General features: G+C 35.8%; 1 protein-coding gene across 1 annotated transcript in view; it reads right to left on the bottom strand.

Moving 5' to 3' along the window:
- Positions 1-4855: 4855 nt before the first annotated feature.
- The window catches only part of KCTD8 (potassium channel tetramerization domain containing 8), a gene marked incomplete at both ends in the record, with an annotated part of 84537 nt that continues 69392 nt past the window's right edge, over positions 4856-20000 (bottom strand). The window contains one exon of the mRNA XM_079535125.1: positions 4856-5316. Coding sequence (XP_079391251.1) covers positions 4856-5316 — 461 coding nt within the window. The remainder of the gene's footprint in view (positions 5317-20000) is intronic.

Below are 20000 nucleotides of genomic sequence, written 5' to 3'. Positions count from 1 at the left end.
GAGTCTGCAATACAAAGAAAGTAAAAAAGTGACCATAAAATAATGAATTTTATAAATGTGAACAACCTTTTATGGTGCAGGAATGAAATATTTTTTTTCTGCCTCTGCCCATCCATTACTAATCAAAACAAGAATTTGTGCATCTGTGGGTACTTATTTCCCCCAAAAAGTATTGAACAATTGGAAGATGTTCAAGGAAAGTAAGAAGACACATTTAAAGAGATGGAATAAATCCCAGTGTCAGCAGAGATACTTGCCAGGGAAATTCTGGACAACTATTTGCATGATTTAGTGACTGGTCATAAAAACAAGAGCCAAAATTTCTTTCTATTTAGGGACCAGGAGGACATTCTGGATCAGCATCATAAAACCTGTGAAAGAGCAACATTTTCTTCTGCAAAGACTAGGCTTAGTTCCGTGAAATGGTGAAACCAGGCTTTCCTTGGGGAAGGGAATCCAGAGGCTTCACATCTCTCCCTGCCTGGAGAGAGAAGCATCACAGGCTGCATTCCACATCCACAACAGCATGGAGGATTATTTTTAAAACTGTCTTCTTAAAAACCCATTTCCCTGTGCAAGGTCTCCAGGGCAGACTGCATGGCAATTTTTTCATCACTCAGCAGTCATCTCAATTGCTGTTGTCAGAAGCTTACGAATGTAATTTAAATCAAAGGTAGGTATAAATCAAAATAATTCAGGACCAATGTGCCAGTGACTGTACTGTACTGCATTGAATCTTATACTACAGTCAACAGATAAATAACATCAAATGAAATTCAAAATTCACCTAAATAGGAACAAAAACAGAAGGAAAAAAAAAAAGCATTTTGGCCACTGATTGATGGTTCCTACACTTCATCCTAGGCCAAACTAGCAATCTAGTAGGGATGAGAAATATTCCACACATGTGGCATGCCATCAAAATTCACATTTACTATTCTCAATATACATTTATGAACTAAACAGCCTGTCAGAATTTTAGCATGAGATGCTGGGCACATTATGAATTGATCAATATTAAATTAATGAATTGCATGCATGATAAGCAGATAGTAGATAAAGTGATGGCATTTCAGAATTAAATGTTGCTTCAGAATCTAGAAAGCTTATTTATTACCTACTGTGACCTCCCTTATTTTTATGTTAATTTAATTTTCTTCCTGTTACTGTCCTTTATTATTGGGTGAATTCTTGCTAAGAATTACACAGTATTTAAATCAAAATGCTTACTACGTTCATTATTAGAACTTCATCCAATATACGTATGAAAGATTACACAGTCTAGTATCTCAAAACCAAACTCATTAAGTATTAGTACACTCGTTCTATCTGTAATAGAATAAAGCAACGTTTTAAATAAGCATGGGATTTTCTTTGGGAACCTCAATACAGAACGAACACTGATGTGTGGGAACAGGTCCAAAGCAGGGCAACAAGGCTTGTGAAGGGCTTGGAGAATATGCCCTACATATACAGAGGAGCAACTGAAGGAACTGGGGATGTATAGTCTGGGGAAGGGGAGGCTGAGGAAAAACCTTACTGCTCTCTTCCAATATCTGAAAGGTGCTTACAGCAAGACCACGGTTGGTCTCTTCTCACTGGTGACAGGACAAGGGGAAATGGCCTTAAGTAGCACCAGGGTATGTTTAGGTTGGATATCAGGAAAAACTTATTTACTGAAAGGGTTGTTAAGCACTGGAATAGGCTCCCCAGGGAGGTGGTTGAGTCACCTGGATGTGTTTAAAAACCATTTGGATGTGGTGCTCAGGGACATGATTTAGCAGAGGGTTGTTAGGGTAGTATGGTTAGATTGCAGTTGGACTTGAAGATCTTTAAGCTCTTTTCCAATCTGAACAATTTTATGATTCTATGATTTTTAAAAGGCAATACAACAAGAAACTGAGATATTCCCGCTACCTCTGTCATGTTTATTACTGCTTCTCACTCTCTTTCCCTTTCTTTTCTATCTGAGGAAAAGAGATGGCCCAGCAAAAACTGGAGAACTTATCAGGAGAAAATTTTCAAACGCTTATTCTCTTACATATATTATATGTATATTATATACAGTCTCACTGTACTCAATTTGTTCTTTTCCCCATTTTACAGAATATGGTGTTTGTAATTGAGGGATGCTAGGGTGCCAGGCTCCAAAAAGATAGGACCACAGTCAGTGCTATATTTCTGTTCTGGGCACCATCTGCACTCTATTTTCTCAGCATCCACAGTGCATCACTGTGAGGTCAGCTTCAAAGATGGATGAATGTGCCAGTGCAGCAGAGATCTCCATCTTCTGCTTTGGAGCTGCACACAAAGATATGGTCCCATGGAACAATTGTCTTCAGTGCAAATAGTGCTGATCCAGCAGGATTAACCAGCAGTCCCAATTCAGATGATCAAGGGCTTGCCTCTGAGAAGGCAGATACCCACCACAGCCTACAGTAGATGGTATACCTCCACAAAGAGACATACTGCATGAGTAGTAGCTCTTATCTGCTTTGTACAACATGAACTTGGATTATCTCAGCTGCAGTACCAACACAAGGCATGCATGTATGGTAAACTGAATGTTGACAGTATTGGACTCCTTATGTGTGGATAAAGCATTTTTTTATTGCTTCATTTAATGATCAGACAGCACTAAAAAGATGTAGAGTGATGCCCCTGATTTAACCTTCCAGCTAGGTCAAACTAGCAGTCTAGGAGGGATTTCTCATCCCCACTAGAAATGAGAAATGTTATGCCAGCAATGCTTAAGGTTCTTCAAACCAGCAACATTCCCTGGTGTGCTCAGTTTCCCTCACCACTTTCTCATACAAAACTTGCTGTAGTTCCTTTCAAATTTGGTTACGTGACTTCAAGTAAAGAATACATAATTTCCTAAATAAAAGTAATTGTAAGAAAGTCCATAGGAAAACAATGGAGAAAAGAGAGAAGCAGAGTAAAAAAATATGAAATGGGATGAAAATTACTTCTAGGTAACAGTGCCTGGAAAAAATAAAACTATTTGATGGCCTGCAATATATAAGCTGAAGTAAAATGTGAATGCTATTTTTATAGCCACACCAGTGGTGTCATCCTGCTAAAAGCTAAAGACTTCTTGAGAATTTCTGAGCACTCCCAAGCATCTTAGTTCACTTGTAGAGTGAACCTAACATTGCCCTCTTGTTACCAAGTGTACTAAATTGAGTCTTCCACCTCCAGAAGGAAGTATAATTTTGAATATCTTTACTGGAACCGTAAAGACAGCATTAGAAAGTCAAATGATTTTGCACAAGCACAATTTTTAAAGGTGGACACAAAATGACATCAAACTGAATTCTGAAGAACACTTCAAATTAATTTCAAATCATATGCTTAGTGATACTATTATGAACACTAGTGATTTCTGTTAAAACCCTTTTGCTCATCTGATATTTTTCATAGATTTTTCTTTCAGTAGATAAACTGAAAAATCAAATCCAATTCTTGTAAATTTAGGTTGGTGGAAGAAAAGTTCAGAAATAATTCTTCATAATTAATTAGCCCACCATGTGATTATGACCTTTTTTCACACATTTTAAAGGTACCAACTCAATTGCATGTACCACTATTCCCCATCTGTTCAGTTAGGAATATAATAATGTAAAAATAGGCAAATATAACATCCATCATGGCCTAAATTAATTTTTATAGTGAGTAAACATGAGCAATAATAATTTTTTTTTTTTTTTTCCAGATACTGATTAGAATAGAGTAGAGTAGACTAGACTAGACTAGTTGTGTTTGTGAAAATGCTTAGTTTTTAGGTCATATCCTCTCTGCTTCCTAGCATATCACTCTTCCTTCTGGAGAGTCTGCATGGTGATTGCAATTAAATAGCACTACACTAAACATTGTTCACCCTCTCCTGAAAAATATATTTTTTGGTTCACTTTGTTTTTTTTTTCCAGCAAAGTGGTATGAAAACATTAACAAAAAATAACAATTGACAAGAGATAGGAGATACCAACAGCCAAGAAAATCTACTAGATGGTTCTTTCAATAAATACATCAAGGTCTCTTTTATTTTTCTTCAGTTTTAGCAACTAACATAACAGAAACTTTCAGACCATCAAACCAGTTTTCAAAATCTGCCATAAGTTTGAATTTCACAGAAATAATCCTGACAAGCACTAATAGATGAATGTTGTTGGTGCAATAATAAAAGAGTATAAGGCATATTTACACCATCCTTACGTACAGAACATTTTACACACAGAGAAATCACAGACCCAGAACAAAGCAAATTTAATCCCTTAGACATTTTACGCTTATAGACTTGGAGTCAAACAAATAATTCTCCAAGCAACAGACAACTCTTGTTCTTGTGTGATTTATTTGTAACATTGTGCTCATGCAAAAAAGGTATTTGCTTTATTGCGTTGACATTGAAAAAATATTGGGATTTAGTTCTGAAACCAGTTCGATCAAATTTTCAACCCTGTTTCTCTTCATCCATAGCAAGTCTGAGCCATTTATATTTGTGACATAAAACAAGGCATTAACTGATGATTGAGATTTTTATTTGACAAGTTCCAAAATGATCATGAAGCTCAAACGACTACAGTTTGAGAACCATCTTTCTTCACCATGCACATTCTTCTTTGCTATCATGAGGTGGTTTAGATGAGACACTTCTTGTATTTTTAAGTTTCTATCTTTTTATATATATATTTTAAAGAAACGATGTACTATCCAACATCCACTGTTCACAAAAAGAAATAAGCAGCAGGAATAGCTCTGGTGGCAGCACTGGCCGGAAGAAGGACATCAGTAAGTCAGTGGCAACTTAATAAACAACAAATGTCCCAGAAATATGTCACGAAAGAGCTGAGTACTATAACCCATATTTCTGTAAGAGTTCAGACTGCCAAGGACGTTTGCGCTCTGGGAAGTAATCTGGAATGTGGATTTTTTTAAAATCTTGGATGCATTTTCTCATTTCTTCTTCAACGCTCAGCTTCTCGCATACCTTCTTTTTGGAAAGATTTGTTTCTCTGGACTTGCTAATGAGAGTTTGAAATAGTTCACTGTTCCTGCGTTTGTCTGGTTGTGGCATCCACTGCACAGGAGCCTTCTTAGATGGACGATCCAAAGTTAGAGTGTTTGGCTGGTGGGCTGTGGATTGTTGAGTGCCAGAGGCATTTTCTTGAGGAGTGCTTGCATCTGAGTGGCTGTCGCAGCTCGAAGTGGATAATTCGTTACAGGAAGTCCCACTTTCACTTCCCTTGTCCAAGACTTTGTCGTGCTTCCTCTCCTCATGGTCTTGTTTGGGGGAAACAGTTCTCTGTGGGGGCCCTATTGCAAAACAGGAAAGAACGAGTATTAAATAAGTACTGGTTTACACACAGAAAAACTGATTAGTTAGCATTTAGAAAAACATGACATGGAGTCTTGGCTGGGATAAAATGGTGGTGGCATTTTGCTTGAGTAAAAAGAACTGTACTAGATTGGTGCACATCTTGAAAGTCTGCTCCTACACATAAGTTCAGCTGACAACGTTCTCACACCTAAAAATGTCTTAGGCAAGAATTAATTCACTGCTTGACTAAGAATTCAGGTAATGAAATGTACATAATCCTTACAGATTATCTGCACCACAAATCCCTGCAGGCAAGTTTAAATGAGCTATTTTGCCATTACACTCCAACAAGCTTATTATGAGAAATCAGATTTTGTAGTATTAGGAAAATACTGCCATACAAACTGCAAACTTTCTTTTTCTTAAATAAAAATATTCCAAGGACATCAATATTTTTTTTGGAAACTCTAATTTACATTCTCACAACAGCTGACTGACAGCATGCCTTGCAGATATCAACTATGAGAAGCCCCAGCCTGCAAAAGAGTATTAATCCTGAAATAACAGAGATTGTTCTCCACTGACAGTCTTTAAGGTGTTTTTTGGTTTTTTTCTTCTTTTTTTTTTTTTTAATTTTTATCGTATAGTTAGTGATTTCACTGCACTTCTTACTGTCAGTTGTTATCCTAGCCTTGCTTCAGTGCAACTTCATGATTCAGTACTACATCTCTTACTGCATAAGCTGGCAAGAAAAAGAAGGCTATGAAGTTATCAGCAAGAACCACTCTGCAGCAGCAGAGAGAGCGATCTGGTGGCCTATCAATAGGAACCGCTCAGAGCTTTGTGCAACTGAAAGTGGGATCAAGGCTGTATTAGCACCAGATATTATTTTTGCTTTGAAGTCCTAAACAGAATATGAAAGTGAAGAATTAGGTGGTTGTCGCTAAATCTTTACAAGCATTTGCAGTTCCAAAACCCTATTTTAAAAATTCAGCTGTGAAATGATGCTATGCTGACATCACATGAATGTTGTGATCTCAGTTCAGGACAATATCTAAAGCTCACAGGAATATCTACAGAGCTTAACACGCTTTGGATCAGACGAAAGAGAAAACTTTCAAGATGTTTAAACATCAAAATGAAAATGAAGAGTGGGATTTCAGTGGCAGTTGTGTGTCTGCTAGGATTTCTGAAAGAGTCCAAACAGTTTTCAGTACCTAAATGTCTTATCAACCTAGCTTATCCTTACAGTTTACCCAAGAATCACCAGTGTCAGTTACTGTCTTTGCCTGGACCAAATCTACAGGTATGACAATCCACTCCTAGGACAAAGTTGGAAGGAGATTTTAGAGTCACTTGCTATTGTTTTTCAGAATTACAAACTAGTAAGATAATTTAAATTATAAAGAATGCAGGAGCAATAGGAACACTCCAGTGTTTTTGATGGTGCAGGTCTATGATTCAAAGAAGATTGCAGTATTTTATATGAGACACGGGAGAAAATAAAGCAAAACACAAAAGCAGATAAAAATAATCTAACAACTACAGCACTCAGCAATCCCCTTTTCTTTTGTTTTGAACAGCATCCCACAATACTATATCACATTTCTGTAGTCCACCTAGAGAAACTCATGAATAATCAAGATCAAAAGATGAGAGACATTATCCATCAGGGCTTGACTTACATTATTCTGAGTGGAAATCACAAGTGATTTTCTACTTCTTTGTATTCACTCCAAATACTTAGTGCATAGCTGCATAATTTCCCTCCTCCTTCCCTTCCAGAAATATGTTCCCCTTCTTAAATAGATTTACATGCCTGCTTTCTTTTATTATATCTGGCATTTCATTTCATACCTCAATACTATTGCATGAATACGCTAAGGCTTAGAGTCAGCTGACATTATGGAATTACTCTGGCTGTACAGCATGTGATTACAAAACCAAGCAATTAATCACACAATGATTTCAGTATTGTTACTCTGATTTTCAATAATATAATTAACACCAGTGTCTAGCTTACAATCAGAGCTTCTTCAAATGTAACAACATACTCTATGACTAAGAAATTAGTTTACTGCTAACTACACTCTGTACTCTCTCCAACTCTCTCTTGCCCCCCCCCCCTTTTTTTTTTTGTAACTTCATGATTGATGTCTAGTTCCTGTATTTATAATTACTTTCTCATTGCTCCTGCTTACTTCTTCAGGACTCAAGCCTGCAGTGTTGTAAGGTTCTAGCTCAGAAAGGCATTGAAATATACATACATACCTTCAAGAATATGAAAAATTCCATTTCCTGCTACAAGATAATTCAAGCCCTTGACATTAGCAGGTATTTAAATGCTTTTTTTGATCAGAGCCCTAAGGTTCAATGCCTTTCAGCACTGAGCTCTCTATGCTTCACTGAATTGCCTAAATTCACAATGAATTTAATCCATGCAAAGGTTTTTCTCACACCTTTCCTTTTAAAAATTAACAACTACTCCCTCAGAAAGAATTCTTTGTATGCTTCTGTACTTCTTTCTCAGTAGTGTGTTATTAAAGGGGTGACAGTTCTGCTGGAGGAGAGTTTTTTTCTCATATTTTCCGCCAACTGAAAACCAAAAAGAATTTATAAATACACAACAAAGGATCCTCAGAAGACATGTGTTTTATTTTCAGAATTAGGGATCATCAGACAAATTCCCATATCTCTCTAATTCAGAAAGCATCTACTTATTGTCCTCATTTGTGGCTGGGACAGTGTGGCGGGATGCTGGCTCCACTATACCTCCCCAGCCCTTCAAGTTTATCATTAGAAATATTCAAAAAGACCAGTTAAACCTATTTATTTTCCAGGAGTGTATAAAAACTCAAAGTATATTTACTCAACTCAAAGTATATATACTCCACTATGCATGCAACTCTAAAAAGCTTTGTACTGATTTCCAGCTTTCACCCTTTCCTGCCTCTCCCTCTCCTGCCCTTTTTAGAATCTCTTACTGCTGCTGGTTCTCCAGTTTAGAGAACTGAAAGATATAGCATTATGCAAATGCCTCTTGAGCACTGACAGGCACAAGGCATCAGCCACTTAGCTAGGAAGCCTGTTCCAGCATTTGATCACCCCCGTGGTAAGGAAATATCCAAGCCTCCCCTGGCACAGCTTTGCGACTTTCTGTCATTTTGTATTGTTGGTTCCCAAGACCTGAGCCTGGTACCTCCCTTTGTTTTCCCTCCTCGGAGAGCTGCAGCGAGCAGTGGAGTCATCACTCAGCCTCATCTTCTCCAGACTAGGCAGGCTAAGTGTCTCAGCCTGTCCTCACAGGAGAGACTTTGTCACCAGCTTTTGTGCCCTCCGCTTTGTGCTCTCATGGACCTTAACATCCTTGTTATATTGTAGAGCCCAGAACTGCACACAGTATTGAAGTGAGATTGCACCAACACTAAATAATAGCAAGAGAATAACCTCTCCGACCAGCCAGCTAAACTGTGCTTGATGCACCCCTAAAATGCAGCTTGTCTGCCCTCTTGGTTGCCAGGCACAGTGCTGACTCACACTAAGCTGCTGTCACCATCATCCCCAGGTCCCTTTGTGCTGAGCTGCCACTCGTCTCCTGGCCTCTGCCTGTGTCTGCCATTATTCCATCCCATGTACAGTACCCTGCATTTTCCTTTGTTGAACATCATTCTGTTGCTTATTGTACAATGCTCCAATCTACCTAAATCCATCTGAAAGATCTCTCATCCCTCCAGAGAGTCAACAGCATCTCCCAGTTAGGTATCATACTCCTCCAGTATCCAGATCACTGATAAAAATGTTGAACAGGACTGGCACTAGAACTGAGCCTGGGGAAAAACTTCTAGTGATCAGCCACCAGCAGGTGTAGTCATGTTCACTACAATCCTATGACTCCATGACTTTATGTTTCTATAATTCTAAGACACTTTGAACTCTGCCATTCAACTACTTCATTATCCACCATAGTGTGAACTAGTTTATCTCACAGTTGGACAGTTGTCCAGAAGGATAATCTGAAGGCCAGTACCAAAATTCAGAAAGGCTATAGTGGAATTCAGTGTGGTACGTAACCCTGTAAATACCCCTGACTGAATTTTAGTTCTACTTATTACATTATTACATTATATTGAGTGAATATGACATGCATTCCATTGTGTTTTATGTTTTATTTTATGAATCTAAGTAAAATTAGTTAATAAATTATCATAGAAAAAATACTAATTAAATCTTACATTGTGATGGATTCACTAACCTTGCACATCTAGTTTAGGCTTTTTTAATTACTTTCCACTAGCATTCAAAATATTAGACTAAACTGAAAGCTTACAGAGAAGTCACCTGTGAAATCTAATGAGAGGTTATGGCTACTACGGGAACATTTTCATTACCAGACATTTGAGTATTTAGCATCATACTTAAACGATAAGGAATTATGTTTCATGTCTAATTTCATTTGGATTTTATTTTCAAAAAAGATTTTTTTTAGAGTTATAACAAGGTAGTTCTATAAACCCAACATTTTCTGTGACATCTTAATGATATTTCCCTTGTTAGGATAAAATCCTGTTCACAAAACCCAGGTCATTCCTTGAGACCAGCACAGGATTTAGCTAGCCTCTCACCACCAGAGCTGTAAGTTAAAATTAGCAACCGTAACTTCTGTGCTATATCATCTCTGTATAAGCTTTACGACAGATAAACTTACAAGAGGACAGCTGCGCTCTGTCCTCTTTAATACGCAGCAAAATAAAGCCATGTATTAAATAAAGCTGGCCAGAAAAAAAATAAGTAATTTACTTTGTGTTTTTTGTTGGTGAGAAACTATATAGTTTCTCAAGAAAAATTCTGTAGCTATTGTAGGTCCTGCAGTTTATACCTAATTTACTCCTGTTGGTAGAAAGTGGAGAAAGACATACATGTACCACTTAATTGCAGTTGTGAGACTACTATTCAGGTCTACATAGGAGTTAAAATGGTACTCAAAGAAGCACAGCACAGCTGAAGCTAGCAGGGACCTCTGGGTCACTCTGGCTCAGCCCAGCTCCTGTAGGAACACCAGAGCAGGTTCCCAGGCCCAATGCCAGGTGGCTTCTGAAGATTTCCAAGGAAGAGACACCTCAGCCCCTGGGCAGCCACTGCCAGTACTCTGTCACACATCCAGTACTCATCTCACATCTTGCCTACAAATTAATTTTATTTATTGTTACCATCCCAAGCAAACAGTACTACTAAATAACCATTTTATGTGAGAAATATCCAAATGCCCTTGACAAATAACACTCTTGACTAAAAAGTTCAGTATCCAAATTTCAGTGGAGCAAAACTTTGTGAGTCTATGGAGATACGTGCTTGGCTGTATGGTTTCAGATCACTTAAGGCAGTAAATAAATAAATAAACACAAATTCAGTTTTCAGTTTGGTCCTTGTCTAGAACTAAGTTGTAAGCCACTTTTTGGTTAAAGGCCTGATCCAAAAAAATGCTTAGTATAAAATAGTGAAGTATTTTTCAAAAGGAAGGTTGAAACAGCTTTTCCTATTTTCATCCTCCTTTCAGATGAGTGACTAATTACCATGGTAGCCAAATGCTTATACTTTTATTTACTTTGATCTAGCTGAGACTTGGCTTTAGTCAATGCAAAGCAGAAGAGCTTCAATGAACTGAAAAGAATGTTTCCTTCACCTGCAATTACTCCAGAGCTTTCAGGGTAATGTCCTCAGTTGGAAAAAGTGAGTTAACTTCCTTCAAACACAAGAGAGAATTAGTATCTGTAAGGCTTTGATTTATTAATATTTGAAGTCCTGAACTCTTGTGTTAAAGGCCAGCACTGTTGACAGACCAACTTTAGTCCTTAGAGCAGAATCTAAACTTTATGTGACCTAAAAAATCCAGTCAAGTCAGCTAGCAGATGAAACTGCCACAGAAAAATCTTGTAAATCTCAGCAGGGATTCATAACATGAAAGTAGCATTGAGTTACTCACATTTTATTGAAACAGATTTGTAAATATGACCTATGTCCTGGCAAAGTTTCAAGTTCCTATCTGCAGGGCATTGGTTTGGCTTCATAAACAAGCATGAATCTTGTTCCAAAAGTGCATCCATTTAAGTAAAAAAAAAATTTTAGATTAAAATGTTGACCTCATTCAAGACAGAGGCAACATAATCTGCGACCTTAAACTACAAATGATTGATTGCAAAAGAAAGTGTGTTCTTTGTAGTGTGAACACAGAAAATCAATCAATCAAAGATCTTAGAAGGAAAGAAATTTAATGGTGAAAGTACAAGGGATGAAAATATGCTGTCTTTTAGGTCCCAAATATTCGTGCAGGAGCATGTGAAAACATTATGCTCTAAAGAAAATCTCAACATAGAAGCATCATCTTTGGTAGAATGGAGAATCTATAAAATAGAGCGTTTGGTGAGTCTTTGCAGGAAACCAAACAAATTAGGAGAAATAAAAAAAATAATAATGATTTCATGGCTATTTGATGAAGGCAAAATATATTCCGTGAGTGTTTTGCTACAAAATTCAGTTTTCCCCATAATATTTCCTGTTCTCTATTGCCAGGCTGAGGAGGCATCTCACATAGTTCGATTTCAATACAAAATTTCAAAGTGGAAACCATACATGAAATCTTGTTAATGTTTAGAATCATTAAAATTTTTAGGACTGTTTACATGTTTGAATACATGGATGCTTCAATAGCAAGAATATGAGTGTGACTGCACACCTGATGAATCTTTTATTTAAATACCCTTACCTGCCATGGGAAGTTTAATAAGCGGTGCGTAGAAACGAGCTGTCCTGGGCATAGCTCCCAGAGGAGAAATTACTCTTTAATAGTGTTAAGCTTGGTGGTGTGTGAATGGTTATGTGGTACTTGAAGGGAATGAACCAATTCATCTTTCAAATTAGGACCACATGCCTGAAAGTGATAAGTGTTGTCTCAAAAGAAGAAAATGAACACAACATAATTTTTTTTTTTTTCAGTCACATTTACTACCATCTGATGATAAACTAATTTCTAGAAAAGGTACAGTAAAATGAGTAAAATAAATCAAGGAGGATTTTTTTTTTTTTTTGTTTACTTCCAGTTAGGCTGTATTTTAAATATCAACATCATTCACAGTATAAAAAGATTAACTTATATAGTGGAAACTATTTTTGTTACTTGGAATGACTGAAGATAAGCAACAAACTCCCCTGTGCCCAACTTGAATTCGTTAGATAATTCACCCTAATCTTGTTTTGCACAGATAGCAAAACCATACTCTTTCCATTTATTAGTTTTCAGAGTAGTTTTTGTTGTAGGCAGAATAGTATTTCCATAAAGGAGTCAGTGATATTCTGACAATTTGTTGCATTCTAGTACAATCAATGGAGAGCCCACTAATTCGTTTTTATGTATCTTAATCTGAAAACTGTGAAGTTGTTCTGAGAAATGCCTTTTGACAGACCCGTATCTTAAATGCATGCATTTTCAGATTATTTTGGTACTTCAAGAAAAAATAAAAAAGAAATGCATTGTTATATGTGACAAATGAGAAATACATTCATAAAAATCAAGTGTCTTCCTGCAACAGTGAACAGGAAAATCTGATTGCATTTCAGTAATATCTCACCAACTTCTGGTATACATCCTTATTATTCATTTTCAAACTGTCAAGTTGGTTTGTGCCCAGCTCTGTGTGCCAATATTGTCTGCTCCCTTTTTGACTGGTTATTTTTCTGTGGCTAGCAAAGTTAAGAACTAAAATCTTTAGTTCTGTCAATGAGAAATGTTAATTTGTTTTCAAAATGATGCAATATCATTTAAAGAAATGATATTAATTTCATTAAAGAAATAGCTCCCTAAAGAATAGTTTTTCAAGGAACAGTTCCCCTATCTAGTGCTGAGAGAAAGCTGTAAATATCCATCACTGGACATTAACCCTTGACACAGACCCCACACTTCCAGGTCCCACTTGAAAGCTAAATGGAAAAGTGCTTTCTCAATTCTTTCAACACCAGAATAGTGGTCACTTGCAGAGAATCTCAATTTCAAGGATTCAGATGCCTTCAAGTTGTTTTGTCTTAACTATTTTCTTGAAATCATCTCTATCACAGCACTAAATTACAAGAAAAAAAAAAAAAACTACTAAAAAGTACAATGTCCTAATGCAGGCAGAAGTGACAAGAAAAGACAGTCACTGCATTTTTGTATGGCAGAAACAAACCTCATATTCTTCTGCCCCTGAGGATTCACAGGACATACTAAAAATTACTGCTCAACCTACGGGTTTAGTGACTCATTATTCTCTTTCCTATTTTATATCCTCAGACTGTATTCAGAGAAAACAGCTGTGGTGCTAGGGAAGGACAGTGACTTTTAGATCCCTTTGATTTCCTTGAATCTCTGAGGTTGTCAGGTATCATCACTGACATTCCTCACTCTTTCTTCTAAGAGCCTATTTATGGATGATCAGGAATTTCAGTATGTCATTTACTGCATTATTAGCTGCTGCCTTCTGATTTGTAAATATTTGTATTGCTTGGACATTCGCTCAGCTGTGAAATATTCTTCTAGCCACTGACTATGTTTGGTAAAGTCCTAATCAGGGTTTTAGTCAACGTATACATGAATTACTTTCCACTAAGTTAAGCCACACTCTTCTTCCTAAATTAGATTTAAGCTCTCAGGTGTCCAGTGTGGCTCCTTACATGGCCACACAAGTGCTTGTGCCAGAACAAAAGACATCAGAGGGACAGGAACAAAAAACAAAATACAAGGCAAGAGATTGAACTTTTCAGCAGCATCTTATGGAAACTTGAATCTGTAACATGTTTGCTGATTTTTTTTTTTTATTTTTTATTTTTTGTGGCACATACCTACAGCAAATATACTGACATGTCCTCATCAAAATATAGATTACTTTCAACAGCAGTATGAGTATTTTATATCATAAAAAAATACCATCCCAAATAAGATTTACCAAAGACAAACTCATTTCAATGAGATTTCAGGGATTCTGTCACTGCTCCTGAGTTCAAAGTTCAAGCTCAAACATGATTTCAAAACTGAAAGAGAGGGATTATGACAACTATCTCAAGAATCTTTGTCATAACATTTGCTTTTAGTAAGTTCATTCACAACTCTTATGCTGCTAAGCGCTCTTCTCTTTGTGAAGAATATTGTGAGCAACAGAAAAAAAGAATAAAAAGGAGACATTCAGTTGTCACCTTTCTGGCTCACTTCCTGATTCAATTTCAGATACTAAACCAATTTTTTTCCTCCTTAATTTTAATTCCAGTTTGTTTGGTATCATCTAATATTTCTTTGCTTTAACAGCTACTTTAGATAAAATGTGTAATCTTCACTTCTTCCTTCCAGCTCTTTCAATTTTACAGATTTCTTTCCTACTGGCATACAAAGTAAATTAATTTTAATGTGAATTTACAGAATATGTCTAAAGCATGTCAGCAGAAAGTTGCTGAAATACCATGTACTGGCTTTAGAAGAAGTGCCTCTTTGAAGAATTATTTTAGACACCACAAATTTCAGCAGGCTAATATGATACTAATTATAGCATTTTAGGCAATGCACAAATACGGAACAAGGAGAGATAAACCCTTGAATTAAGTCCCTATTTTAATTTTGATTATTGGCAATTAGCAGATTAACAAACAGAATAAGAGTTCCTAATGAATTTTTCCTAAAGGTTCAAGAAGTAAGAGAGCAGCAACTCAGAATACAGACAGACTATATTTGTATAGCTTTATGTCTTTCCTTGCTGGTTCCTGGATAATGAAAATGTGTCAGTCTTCAAGAATTCTATGAAAAAACTAGAAATATTTGCTGAAAGTTTTTCCTAATGGCCATAAACAAGATCCTTTTCACTTCTGTGTACAAACTTTGAAAAAGAATTCATAAATTTTATCATTAAGGTCAGGTATATGGAAAATTTAGTAAAATACTACAAAATGAATGGGTCGTTGCATTCTAAACTATGTGAAAGACATGCTCATAATAATACATTACCTTTAGATCTAAATTCTAAGATCAGCCTTATGGAACATTCATAGCATTCACTGTAATAACTACAGAAAATATGAAGACATGGTGAAAACCAATCTAATTTATATACTATATGTTTAACGAATTCACCCCACGTACATCTCTTCAAAAACCAAAAGAGCGCAAATGATTTGTATCTAAAAATATTCTATTCCATACTTCTACAACTAAAATATTATGACTATGCTATATAAACCCACAAACAGATACAAAGAAAGAATGAAGGCTGAATACCTTAAATTAATTATCCCCAAGAAACACTGAAACTTCAGAGATTACAAGAGCAGTGCAGTAAAGACAGTGTGAGATTCTTAGCAGAAATTTTGAGTATTTGCAGAAGAGCAAACTACATTTGAAACAACATACAAAAACGTTTAAGGAGCAGAAGTACACCAATCGTATTTAAAAATTCAAAACATATCCCTAACAGCAACATTTGAAACATTACAAAACTTTCTTCTTGAATGATATTTGAAGATAAAAGTACATTATATATGTACAAACAAATATTATCATCTAATCCTATACAAGTAATAGAAACAAAGGCCCAGAAAGGATTTACCACAATAAAGGTGGCTGTGATTATTAATATTTATTCTCCTTGCAGAATATGTATTCCAGTAATGTGCTACATTGCACACGAGTAGTTGGACTGCATCAGCATTAATTAATTGATGACCTTTGCCACCAAACAGTTAAAAATCTAAGAATAAGAGGAGAAACAACAGATGGGAAGATACAGACAGATGGGAAACTACCAAAAAATGTAGTATTGGTCAGCACGATGGCCTGCTTGTCTCAGACCTCCAGCTGTCTAATCTTTTGTCAAGACTTACATGAGCAGCATAGAAGCAGAGAGTTTTAAAGAGGATTTTGAAGGAGAACAACGAGAAAGCTGCTCAGATTTAAGTGGTATCTTCTCCATCAGATAAGCAAAATCAGAGATAACATGAATGTGAGCAGTAGATAAAGTCACCAATGTCTGGTTGTAGCTAAGAAGAATACGTAATATTTGGGGCGAGGTGAGGATAGTGAATCAAAGGCCTGCATGAGGACAAGTGGCCCGCATTTGGCATGAAATGGAGAGACAGAAACTGAGAAACAAGGCTCAAAGAATGAATCTACAAAAATGATATTTTTATTAACAATATGAAGCAGATGCTCAGGAAGGAGATAAGTTTTGTTTTTCACAGTTAGGCATTTAAAGATTGGATAGAAGAGATGGAAAATAAAAACCCTTTCTTAAAAATATGATTTACTAATTAATATTTCTAAGAAAGTCTATGTAAGACTAAAAATCCATTTTGTTGTTAATGTACATAGTTATTATTATACACAGTTATATACACAATTGCCCTTGAGCAATTTTCATTCTAGCACAAGAATCTGCTTTTTTTTAATGCATCTGAATGTCATCTGGATATACCATTTGCCAGAAGTTATATACTCATTGTTGAAAATACTAGTTACCAGAAGACTTTTGTGTGTCCTTGGTCAAGCAACTTGACCTATGCCTATGGGGCAGGCTGGTCCTGGTTAGCTTTTCTATCCTTTTTTCAATTCTCCCTATAATACTTTCTTATGACTTTTATAGCTCTTAGTAATGAACACTTCCCATCTTATTGCAGCACCCAAACAAGGAACGAATGACACCAGAGCTGTTCTGGGCAGATTTGTAAGGTTTGTTCTGCTGATACTATATAGCTTTCTGATTCTTACTAGCTTATGCATGCAATATAACATATACTTTATAAGCAGAGAGATTTTGCCTGCAAAATCTATTTATTAATTCTCTCATCAGAAAAAAAAATGCTGCAAGGTGCTTTTAATAGTGTCCAATAATTGCATTTACATGTGACATTTCCAGTCCTGACACTGATTTCTACCTCAAAGGAAGCTAAGATTAGGAAGAGTAGTAAGAAGTAATCTGCCTCCTACTTCCGAGGTTTCAGATGCCTTATCAGGAAACACAATAAGTATACATAATTGAGATATTTAATCACTTAACACTGTTGTAATGAATAAATTATGCCCAGCTCAGAATGAAAAGAGTCTATTTAAACTCTTTCTTTGTTGAAATATTAACTAGGTTTGAAAAGATTTTAAATAAAAATGCTAAATAATAAAACATGGACTGATTTTCTTCTATCCCACAAATTGAATATAAAATGAGTCCAAAAGATTGTCATTTCTTACATTATTGTTACAATTTGGGTTTTTATGTAGCATACCAAATCTTGAGAGATTTACAAAATTTGTCTTAGCAGTACTGAAATATAGGTTCTATTAGACAATATATAATTTAGCCCTAATAGAGGCAACACAAAAAAACCTTTAAGAAACAATAACATGAGAATTTCAGAGGAAAAGTACACATTCGTTTCTACATTTTACAGTAATCCTACATTCCAGCAAATTATCTGAAGAGTGCTACAGTTAACAAAACAGAGGGCTTTGTAGCTTCACATGGAAGCCAAAAGAACAAGAGCTTGAAAGGAAAAATATATTAAAAGTAATTTTGGGAGACTGGACAGTACTACTGAAAAATTTTTACATCAAATATCATTTGCCGAACAAATCAGGGCAGTTTTCATTTTAACATGAAATCTACCTTATAGTAAAAATACTTCACAGATAATTATAACCTCAGTCTGACCATCACTAACTGTTCTGTCTTAATATGATCGATATAAGATCTGAAAACACTTCTTTCTTCTAATAACCATAAGGCTGGGGAATACTTACTCTTTTAAAGTATCTATCATGTAACAGATGGCAGCAGAGGGGCAGTCTGACAAAATGGCAGCTGACATGGAAGAGTGGATGAAGCAAGGATGTGTCAATGAATTCCTTCACGTGAAAAAAACTGCACACAGTGACAGTGGGTCACCTTCCTGGTGCAGATTCTTATGAGTGTGGTACGCAGGTTCTTGTTGCTCACTGGTGATAATACATGGCCAGTGGTGGTGACTACGTCAAAAAAGTTTTGTAGCTGAGAATTTTCTATATCTAGTAGTATTATTGAGCTCTTTGTAGCTACTGTAGTCTCAATAGAAATAAATAGGAGGCATTACTTTTGGAGTGGTCTATGTATGATGGAAAAGAGCAGATTTCTGTTTTCTTTTCCCCAAGGTGTTACTCACTTTTTCTCTCATTTTATGATAAATTTTGCCATTTTAGCAAGTAGGATGCTTGCGGATGCTTGTCCTTTTTTGTATATATAACGTAAAAGAAGAAAAAAGTAATCCATATAAACTAAAAATAAATAAATTTATTAAATTAGATTCCAAATCTTTGGAAATTATTTGTTTGCTTTTTGCTTATTTGTTTATAAGAATAAATTCAGTTAAATTTGCATGCTTCAAATGTTTGAGCTTCTAACTTTTAATAGAAAAAAATATTCTAGTACACTTTTCTGAACACCAGCAGTACCACAAATATATTCTCCACTTTCTATATTTCCATATGTCTGTAACATAATTAAATTGCTAGATCCACAGATTATTCTCTTATATTTCTTAAACAATCTAGAGTCTTTATATGAAAGACTAAAAAGAAGTACAAAGAATATGGATAATTTTAACATGTATTAGAAAAAGAATATCTATGGATTACGCAGAATCCATAGATAATACTTTCTGTATTTTCCATAGATAATGAAGACATGGAACTTAAAATACAGGTATATGAATGCATTGATACTAATGGCAAAGCATTATATAACATAATATACAATATGGCACTTTTTCTCAAAAAATGGAGGCAGGCAATTATTTTACAATCATCATATTCTTTGCTTCTAACCACTATTGCTGCACTCAGTAATGTTAATTTCAGTTCTGGCACATCCATATGCATAATCTGACAGTGTGGATCAGATCCTGATTCAAGTTGCACTGCTCTGAATCCAGCTTTACTTGAAAAGTGCTGAAGAAGGAGCTGTGGTCAGGCTTTAAACAGAATATGAATTAGGTTCAGTGAGCAGTTCTGATTTATTCTCACGCATCAACCTGAATATATGCAGGAGATCCACAGTTCTATATTCATAAATGTTATAGTTGGACCTGAAGGAACATCGCACCCTATGAAACATCTGTTTCCAAAAACTCATAAATGCTTTCACAGTCATCATTAAACAGCATTGCCAGGATTGAAACCAATGTATTGCTCCTGCAGTTCATTTTTTATCGTTTGCTTATTTTGATATATTTTTAAAGCATAGCTCCTAGGAAAGGATTCATCATTTTTTTGATGATTATTTTCTGCCTTGTGGAACAACCTCAGCAGGCGGTCCAGGCACACAGACATGGGAAGCTAAAAGCCTGGAAAATGGAAAACTGCTATAGATCACAAGTGCATCCAATAACAAAGCAATAGCTGAGTCAGGTTTTTAGGGTTGATGTTTTTGAACTTGTCTGAATTCATGAATGTATGCCTAAATCTTATGCTTTCTTTTTTTTTTTTTTTTTTTTTTAAATATGAATTTCCCCTTTTCCCTAACTGGAACATAGCTTAGAGATATTTAAAAAATAATCGTTTGATGGAAAACTATCATGTAAGCAATTGACAATTCAGTCATTTTTTCCTCCCTCATATTTCTTTGATAAAGACTTCATCAAATATATT

This window comes from Tetrao urogallus (genome assembly GCF_951394365.1).
Source record: "Tetrao urogallus genome assembly, chromosome: 4".
NCBI lineage: Eukaryota > Metazoa > Chordata > Aves > Galliformes > Phasianidae > Tetrao > Tetrao urogallus.
This window is presented reverse-complemented; position numbering and strand designations above follow the sequence as displayed.